At 37.7% G+C, this 10,709-nt stretch overlaps 1 protein-coding gene across 1 annotated transcript; it reads right to left on the bottom strand.

Annotated features, from left to right (window-relative positions):
• Positions 1-5,197: 5,197 nt before the first annotated feature.
• On the bottom strand, positions 5,198-6,322 carry LOC135226753 (uncharacterized). Its single transcript, XM_064266463.1, has one exon. The coding sequence runs from the start codon at positions 6,320-6,322 to the stop codon at positions 5,198-5,200; it is 1,125 nt and encodes a 374-aa protein (XP_064122533.1).
• Between the last annotated feature and the right edge of the window lie 4,387 nt (positions 6,323-10,709).

Genomic DNA, 10,709 nt, shown 5'->3' with positions numbered 1-10,709 from the left:
TCCAAGTATTCGAAAGTCTTAGTTTTTTAACTTTTACAAATAATACAATTTATTGATATGAATGGGGACTTTAAATAGACAACAAATATCGTCAATACACTGGATGAATTTGTTATTCGTGTGCTTTGACGCAATTGTCAAATCTCCAGCACCAAGAGATAAGTGTCTCACCTGTGTGATCTCTTGTAGCATCGTATACAAAAGCTTTATCCTGCTTGCTGTTCAGCTTTGTGCCATATCCCTTTCTGCCTGCGCGGCAGTTTTAAGCTATTTTTCTTATAAGTAAATTGAACGAGATTTACTCCCATATGTTGTTATACTTTTTTGAATTATTTTTGTCTAAGGTATTTTTCTTATGATGGATCCTAATGTAAATTAAAATTATATCTAGAGATAAGGAAAGCAAATTCGATTGTCATTAATAGCACACGAATAGGACTTTCTCATACCTCTTTACAGTTTGAGTGAAGGCAGCAGCGTAAAAATCAGTACTTATACGCGTACACACATACTAACGCGCGCGCGCATACGCACACACACAAACATATATACATACATAAACACATACATTCATATATATATATATATATATATATATATATATATATATATATATATATATATATATATATATATAAAGTCAACGGTATATTAGTATTTCAATAAATGTAATAGAAAATGATCCTCCTGCAATTCTGAATATTTGGTAAAAAATAGATAAAATGGCGTTCCCAATATAATTTTTCTTATCTGATTTCACAGAAAGAGGAAAAGTCAAACAATTCGGCTAATGTACTTCGCTTCTCTTTGAAGGCCGGTTCCCACTTGATGAGCTGGAAGCCAAAATTGTGGCTGGCAGCCAATAAACATGCTGGCAGCTCAAAACTGAGCTGCCAGCTCGTTTTTGTTAGCTGCCAGCTGATCATCGATTGCCTCCCAGTCAACAATTTTATTCGTTGCTTTGTGTTTGTACCTTTGAGGTGCCAGCCAGCAAAAAATAAATCAGTTCATTTTTTGCTGGCAGCCACATTAGGCTTGTTGAATGTTATTATTAATTACATACTATTACAGTGATTGTTTTAAAGTGAAATGGGACCAAAAGTAGTAGTTAATTGGGACACCTTTGAACACCTATGTCAAGAGGTGGAAAAATTCCCTGCTATATGGGACAAACAGCATCCAGATCACAAAAAGCCCAAATGTATTGCTGAAAAGTGGGCCCAGATAGACGAGGAGTGTCCCGAATATCAAGGAAAGGCCAAAGACGAATGGACCAAACCGGGCGGGGTACGAGAGGGATTCCGAAAAGAAATACAGAAAGGAAAGAAAACAGTGAAAAGTGGAGCGGCTACCAAAGAAGTGTGGGTCAGCAAGTGGCCACGTCTCAATGTTTGCAAGTTCCTTCTGTCTCAATTTGGGCACAGAAGTACCGAAGGAAATCTCGAGGAGGATGCGTCTGAAAATATCGAGAAATCGCTAGTAGCACATGAAAATGCAGAAGAGGAAGAGGTACAACAAGAAAAAACCGCTACTGATAAGTCAAAGGAAGAGAAATCAGAGTCGCTATTGAAGAAAAGCATGGGCGAAAAGAATGAAGCCAAAAACCAGAAACACTATTTGAAAGATGAATATCTTACCAAAATATTGATGGAAGACGATGATGAAGAGGATTTGTTTGGGAAGACAGTGGCGAAAAAAACTTAAGAAATTACCGACAGGGCCCCGAACTCAGGCAGTGATTGATGTACTGTCCTGCCTCCAAAAATATGAGAATCCCTACCCGTGTCATAGCAGTATCTCGGGATTACCTTCTTACCAAGCTTCACCCTCCAGTAACAGCAGCAGACAGTCACCCGCTCTGGTTTCACCAATCAGTAGCATCGAAAACTATTCGATCCCGAACAGTGAAGCTCAACGTTCTTGCGACAACGTGGACTACTGTATGAGAGCTTCGGGTATGTATATTTTGTTATCATTGTCAGAATTGTAACTATATGATGTGGATAGGGTCGCTAAGCTTTAATAATAATAACAATACTATAAATCTTAAAGATAAATTACAGTGCATGTTTATTTCTAATGATAGTTTTCATTCGTTTCAGCGGACCAAGCTTCACCCTCCAGTAACTGCACCAGACAGTCACCCGCTCTGGTTTCACCAATCAGTAGCATCGAAAACTATTCGATCCCGAACAGTGAAGTTCAACGTTCTGGCGACATAGTGGACTACTGTATGAGAGCTTCGGGTATGTATATTTTGTTATCATTGTCAGAATTGTAACTATATGATGTGGATAGGGTCGCTAGCCTTTAATAATAATAACAATGTTATAAATCTTACTGGCCCTACAGACTATCATACATGTATGACCAACATGTTTGTTCATACACTGCCATAGACTAATAAAATGTTGGATCAAACGTCATTACGTGTCGGAGAGGCTTAGTGGAAACATGAGCTAAGGAAAAGCTTGTATAGCTATTCTGTCAATTAAAAAAAAAAAAAAAAAAAAACTGATTTTCAAATGAATGATGTTTGAGTCCCTTTTATTTAGCAACGCCTATTATACATGTGTATATACTGTCTATAGATAAGGTAGGTAAGCAGGGATGCAAAATTTTTAGCTTATCAAACATATTATGAACAAGTGGTTTTACACACACACACACACACACACACACACACACACACACACACAACAATATATATACATATATATATATATATATATATATATATATATATATATATATATATATATATATATATATATATATATATATATAGATATATATATATATATATATATATATATACAAACGTGCACATGCACGTGTTACTATCTAATTATGCATATTTGCAAACCATTGTTATCCATTTTCTTTAGTTAAAAGAAACTTTATTCAGTCATTTTTGTATATATATATATATTATATATATATATATATCTATATATATATATATATATATTATATATATATATATTCATACAACTATCTAGCAATTCATTTTTGGTATATATTTGTGTATTTTTCTATCTATTTCTGTGTTTTTCTCTTTCTTTCTTGCTTTCTCTGTTTATTTCTTTTTATTCATTTAAATTTTTTCATTCATTTCTCTTTTCACTTCTTTATTAATTTTCTTAATTATCTCTTTTCCTATTTATCTATCTCTTAATTGATTTTATTTTTGTGTTCATTTGCTTATTAATGTATATTTCAGATTATTTATGCAAATGAAATAAAAAAAACATTTCTTTGGTTAACACATTATCTGTAACACATATATCTCTTTTTTTTATTTATTTGTTTAGTCAATTATTTATATTCATTTACATAACTATTCATTTGTTTGCCTACTTTGTACAGATCATTGTATTTTTTATATATATAGGCTATATATGCATGCAGTTATATATATATATATATATATATATATATATATATATATATATATATATATATAGATATATATATATATATATATATATATATATATATATATATATATATATATATATATATATATATATATATATATATATATATATATATATATATAGATATATAATATATATATATATATATATACATATATTTATATATATATATATATATATAGATATATATATATATATATATATATATATATATATATATATATATATCTATTATATAGATATATATATATATATATATATAGATATATTTATATATATATATAGAGATAGAGAGAGAGAGAGATTTATACTTTTATTGCTTTAGTATAAATCTGCTGAGATATATATATATATATATATATATATTCTATATATTATATATATATATATATATATATATATATATATTTAAATATATATATAAAGAGAGAGAGGGAGAGAGAGAGAGATTTATTTACTTTTATTGCTTTAGATATTCTTTAGAAATCTGCTGATATACTAAAAATTAAATTTATGATTTGTTTATCTATTAGTTTATTCATTTTATAATTTTTTTTCTTTTACTTGTACGAACATATGTTTATCTATTTATATATTTAATTTTATCTGTTTTAATAATGCTCATTTTCTATCAAACACAGACAAGGAAATGATTGCTAAAGTCCCATGAACTCTAACCACAATTCTTGATGCCTTTGTGTGTTCGCCATGGCTGCTGTTGACAAAATGAGCATGTATGATCAAACAGCAACACAGACTTGTCAAACATGCTGATCAAACGTCTTGTTGGACGGACCAGCTTCAAACAGCTTGTTCAATCCTTCAAACACGCCAATACATTCTCAAGTTGGATTGTCCAACGCCAATTTGATCATACATGTTTGATAGTCTGTAGGGCCCCTTAGATAAATTACAGTGCATGTTTATTTCTAATGATAGTTTCCATTCGTTTCAGGAATAAACGAGTGGATTGTTGGAGAGACAGTCAATGCAATGTTGAATGGAACATACTGGTCAGCCACAGTAATGAAACTCTTTCAGAATGAGACAGCAATGGTTACATTATAGGGTTGTGAGGGAGAGTTTGAAGTCCCAATCACAGCACTCAAGAAGAAACACAGAGGCGATGAAACGACACCGTGGGCTCAAAGTTCACGTTGAAGCCGGAAGATTGTATTCCAATTACTTTCTCCCTCTTTATTAGGATAATCACTTCCATTGAAACTGGAAACTAACCTTATTTAATAGTTTCATTAGGGCGACTGGATTACATTGTACCCTTTTCTTTTCAATACATATTTTTCATTTGAAAGATAGTTCACACTCAAAGGAATGAAATTTTGTTTCAAAGTATATATATATTTTTGGAATTTACATCACTTTGATGTAATTAGAGAAATCGTATATTTCAAGGTTTCACTATGATGCGTTAGCATTATTGTATCACTATGTATTACTATGCTATCATTGTCAATGCATATTTGTTAAATAAAATAAACCCGAATGAATGTTTCCCTTGATCCTTGTTTCAATCTTGTTTATGAATAACTTCCATATACTTGGAGAAAAACTTCAAACTATATTAATGTTTTCATTGTTATATTACTATCCGACTATTTGCAATACATATTTGTAATTTAAAATTAAGAACACAGTACAAGGGATTAAACAAAACATGAATTAAATATATCTATTTTACATTTTAACCTACAAAGACACAAAATGGGTGCAGTTAATGCAATCAGTTCTAATTTATTCTAGCCACGACCAATTGACTTCATTTGCCAATCAACAGCTCCAGTAGTCATAAAGTATTTTGCAAATTCAAGTTGAATTTCTCTTGCTCTTTGAGTTATATTTCCACGGGAACCGGGAAGTGCATGCAAGCAATAATCGGTCTGTGTGCTCTGCTGATCTTGTTGTTCCATAGCAGGATTATGTCCATCCAAATGATGAACGAAATTGTGGAGGACACACGCAGCTTTGACTGCTCGAACGGCATTTTCAACGCTCATTTGAATCGGTCGATGAAAGATCCTCCACTTGTTTACAAGGATTCCGAAGGCATTCTCTGAAATACGTCTTGCCCTAGAAAATCTATAGTTATACACAGCTCTTTCGTCGGACAACTCTGTTCCAGGGAAGGGACGCATAGGAAACGTGGTTAGTGGAAAAGCCTCATCTCCAACGATTACATGTGGTAAAGGAGGTCCATTTTCTTCAACTGGCTTGCACTCCGGAAGTTTCAAATCGCCTTTGAAAAGTGCCCGAACAAATTGAGAATGACGAAATACTCCCGCATCATTCTGAGAGCCATAACCCCCAACATCCACCATGAGGAAGTTGTAATCACTATCTACAACTGCAAGCAAGACGATGCTGAAGAACCCTTTGTAGTTGTAATACTCGGAACCGGTGTTAATTGGGCAGGTAATGCGGACGTGTTTGCCATCTATGGCGCCAACGCAATTCGGGAAGTGCCACCTCATTCGAAATTGGTTTTCGCTCTTGCGGAATCGCTCAAGCGTAGGTGCTGGCATTTCCTCTGGTTGTAGAACTCTCCAAATAGCTTGTGTGGTTTCGTTGATGATTTTGCAAACCGTCGATTTGCCTATACGGTATACAATGCTCAAAATAGCTTGAGAATCGCCGTGTCCAAGAAAACGAAGTGTGAGTGCCAGACGTTCAGCTGCTGTAATGGATTTTCTGAATCGTGTGTCCTTTTTTGTTATATCGTTCTCGATAATCCGAAGCAAATGATGGTAGGTATCCTTCTTCATCCTCATGTAAGTCTGGAAAAATTCTTTGTCTCCCTCAGTGATGTCCTGCACTAGAGAACGGTACTCTCCTCTCTCTGCCCTTCGCGCAAACAGCGGCTTCATCCACACTTTTCGTTTTTGGCGCCTTCACCTGAGCAGCATAAAAGCAGCAAGTTTCCGGCGGTTCACCATCATCAACAGTCAAGTGGGAACTGAGATGCAAGCATAACCACAACCGGCTTGCAAACCAAGCTACAAGCCAAGCTTACAAGCCAATCAGGTGTTCTTCCAGCCAGCCAGACTGGCTGCCAGCCACAATTTTGGCTTCCAGCTCATCAAGTGGGAACCGGCCTTTACCGAGAGCCCCTTCAGAAGCCGTCCTCGGCACCCGGTTCCTTGCAAAAGAAGCCGAGCGCTAGAGCTTGATGTTGGGGTCACACATTCACGTTTTACGACGGCGTATGCCCATGTATGTGGATCGTGGGCATCAGCATTGTGAAATGACCTTGAACAGTTGGTAAACAGGACACTGGCTAACGGACGTAAAGCCAGCACCGTAAATTGCACCGCAAATGTACGCGCAAAGAAAGCTAGGTCGAAAGTCTACCTGGAACTTACGTTGATAGTGTAATGTTCTATGTACTCAACTTCACGTCGTTACCACGCCCACCGTTGTGGGGCTGTAGGGTATAAAATGGCCGGCCTGTAAACAGAGCAGACTGTAAAGTGATGGAACATGTATGAGAGAATGTAAAAATATTGCATTCTGAATATCCAGGCTCTAAATTCACTTTGGTAGAATTCTGCATGTACTGTAAAATATTGAATATTTTCAACAAATAGAAAAAATTAAGTCAGACATTATAAAATACATATCATTGGCAGTCCCAACATCTTGGGCTTCTTCTGACGGACGATGTGGGGCTTGAGGAAGTAGAATATGTTTAATATCCACTTCTCCCTGTCCGTCAGTCGTCCTCCGTGTCGTTGTCATCACTGTATCTCATCCAACTCCGACTCCTGTAGGTGGAAGATGACATTTCCTCGACCTGAGTGTCTGCAGGAGTGGCTGTAGGAGTCTTCACCGGGCTGAAAGAAGGTCCTGCAAGAAGATGTGACGTTGATGGTCCCTCCCTTGGTCGTTTTAGGAGGTTCGGCATCTGGAAGGGCGTTGTAGAGAGTACTTGGAGGATATTGCTGGTCTTGGGAGACGGAAACAACAGCTGACCTGAGGGTTGTTGTTGTTGCTGTTGTTGTATTGAGCCAACACTTCTTGTTCGCACGGGTCTTTCCCTTGTTCGGGAGGGCGCCGACCTAACCTTTTATATCACGCTACAGCGTTGCCATGACGTACAGGGTTGTAAATGTGCGAATCGGTTTCCCCATACGCTACAGCGCAATTAGGAGGTCCACGTGCTTCGCGCGGAAAGAAAAGAACGACAGCGAACTATGCATGTACCCTAGCGCTTACCCTGCAGTAGTCACCGTGGGTCCCACGTGCAATTCCTGGAGCTACGTCAGGTGACATTTGGGTGAAATGACCTTGAACAGCTGGTAAACAGGACACGGGCTAACGGACGTAAAGCCAGCACCGTAAATTGCGCTGCAAATGTACACGCAAAGAAAGAAAGGTCAGACGTCTACCTGGAACTTACGCCGATAGTGTAATGTTCTACATACGTCACCTTCACGTCGTGACCACACCCACTGTTGTGGGGCTGTAGGGTACAAAATGGCTGGGCTGTAAACAGAGCAGACTGTAAAGTGATGGAACATGTATGAGAGAATGTAAAAATATTGCATTATGAAAATCCAGGTAGTAAATTCACTTTTGGTAGAATTCTGCATGTACTGTAAAATATTGTATATTTTCAACAAATAAAAAAAAATTCAAGTCAGACATTATAATATACATACCATTGGCAGTCCCAACATCTTGGGCTTCTGACGGACGATGTGTGGCTTGAGGAAGTAGAATATGTTCAATATCCACTACTCCCTGTCCGTAAGTCGTCCTCCGTGTCGCTGTCATCATTCTGTATCTCATCCAACTCTGACTCCTGTAGGTGGAAGATAATATTTCCTAGACCTGAGTGTCTGCAGGAGTGGCTGTAGGAGTCTTCTCCGGGCTGAAAGAAGGTCCTGCAAGATGTGACATTGATGGTCCCTTCCTTGGTTGTTTTAGGAGGTTCGGCATCTTGAAGGGTGTTGTGGAGAGTACTTGAAGGAAACTGCTTATCTTGGGAGACGGAAACAACAGCTGACCTGAGGGTGGTTGTTGTTGTTGTATTGAGCGCCGACCTGACCTTTTATACCACGCTGCAGCGTTGCCATGTCGTACAGGGTTGTAAATGTGCAAATCGGTTTCCTCATAGGCTACAGCACAATTAGGAGGCCCATGTCTTTCGCGGCGGAAAGAAAATAATGACGGCGAACAATGTAGGTGACCCTAGTGCTTACCCTGCAGTAGTCACCGTGGGTCCCACGTGCAATGCCAGGTGACATTTGGCGTGACCACCCACGACTTGTTTTGAACATTTCAAAACTGGAACGGGCTACGGCGCCCTAGTGGGCGGAGCTTAGAGCCCGGACGACCCGTCACCGTAGGTCTACGATTTTACGTATGTTTTACGTTACATTTACGATTTACTGATGTAAGCTGTTGCCAATTACCAATTTCCGCTCATGCGTGGGCATGCGTGCGTTGATACGTGAATGTGTGACCTTAGCATTATGGTTTACTGACGTAAGCTGTTGCCAACTACCAATTTCCGCTCATGCGTGGGCGTGCGTGCGTTGATACATGAATGTGTGACCTTAGCATGAGTGAAGGGTCGCTCATCCGATCCTGAAATCCCTTCCCCTTGGTTCCCATTCCTGTTTAGCGACCGAAAATTTCCAATATCAAGCAAAGTTCAACGTTACCATAAAGAAAAGTGAAGTGGAGGAGAAACTAAGAGAACGAGAGGGAAAAATCGATGCAAGTGAAGAACCGCCGCCAAAACGGAGTCTTCCTCTGAGGAGTCAGTCGGACAATATCCGCAGAAAGGAGTGAAACTGGCGGAATCATTTGGAATTGCGTACGTCTATCGCAGAAGGAATTCGGACCCCGAGACAATTTTGTTTGACGTCCTACGACGAAATGTTTTGCTTACAATAAACATTTCAACAATTGGAAGCTTTAGTGAATTGTGATCTTAATTACAAAATACTAACTTGAATCAGTCTGATAGGCAAGTAAACGATACGTTATCTCTTTTGTTATATTATATTCAGTAATCATTGGGACGGCCACTGCTTATGGACACAATGTTTCCCGTGCAACTGAAAGCGCATTATACAAAAATACTTCCCAAGGAGAAATAGTCATTTTAGAATAATCAAATCTTTCCAGCATTTATGGTTGTGTGGTTGACGAATATTAGGCTGGGAAGCCAACCATTGGGACTCTTTCCCATTGGTTGGCTTGGCAGAGCCTAAGACAATTAAGAGAGGAGTTGGAATGGTTGGATAAAATGGTGCAAAAATTTACTAGATTTTACTATTGCAACTAGCTGCAATTAATTTATTCAAGAAACATTCAAGTAACCTCGGGTATAATATAAGAGTAATTTTGCTGTTAAAGACGTTCTGTGCTGGAAACATTCCACTGGCATTTACTTCTCAGAATAATGTAATAGTAAGCAATGATCTTCCATTTATGGCTATGACCGGATCCACAAGGAGAAATTAATGTAAGACATCCACATGAAATCATAAATCAGGACAAAACAAAAGTAACCTCCGTAGACGAGGTATACTTTAAGCTATCATAATGTGAGCATTTCTTTCAAGGTGGCTTCGTAAACGCTTTCGTTGGGGTGAAGGGAAATGTGTTCTGACGCTACTTCCTCATTTCTTTGTTTTTACAGGATATTTTCAACATAATCATTACATTACAGCGAATAAAGTTCAAGTACTCTTGCATTATCTTTATCGAAGATACGAAAAAACATCATAGGAACCAGGAAAAAGAATCTTTAAACTGCTAATGTGACCAAAATTAGAAAGTGAACAGGTGAATATTGGAAAACAAAAACACATGAAAGAAAACATATCTTGTCACGACGGTATATTTCAAAATACAAAACCGAATCCCGTCAAGGCGAAATCATCACAGAGGAGGCTTTGTAACTTAATCAGCGGTGCGACTGGTAGGAGCAATCGCAGTCATGTTGTTTCATCATCGAGCAAAGATTGCCAGCGCCCAGTAGCTCTACAACGAAAAGCCGATAACATCGAATCCATCAGACTGATTCACAAAGACCTGTGAATCCGTAAGCTGACATTAGAAACCTGGATTCGATCAGGGTTTCTTTTTTAATTCCTTTCTTTCTTTCATTATTTTTGAAAGGGGAAAGAGGTAATCTTGGACTATGACTTTGATAACAGAATGAAAGAAAAGCAAAGGTAAAAGGTGTAATCAGTTGTTGCACGGAGGGCATTGCGTAGCGTTCATTATTCCCATTCT

The sequence above is a fragment of the Macrobrachium nipponense genome, chromosome 15 (genome assembly GCF_015104395.2).
Source record: "Macrobrachium nipponense isolate FS-2020 chromosome 15, ASM1510439v2, whole genome shotgun sequence".
Classification (NCBI taxonomy): domain Eukaryota; kingdom Metazoa; phylum Arthropoda; class Malacostraca; order Decapoda; family Palaemonidae; genus Macrobrachium; species Macrobrachium nipponense.
The sequence above is the reverse complement of the archived record's forward strand: the minus strand, read 5'-3'. Positions and strand labels throughout refer to the sequence as shown.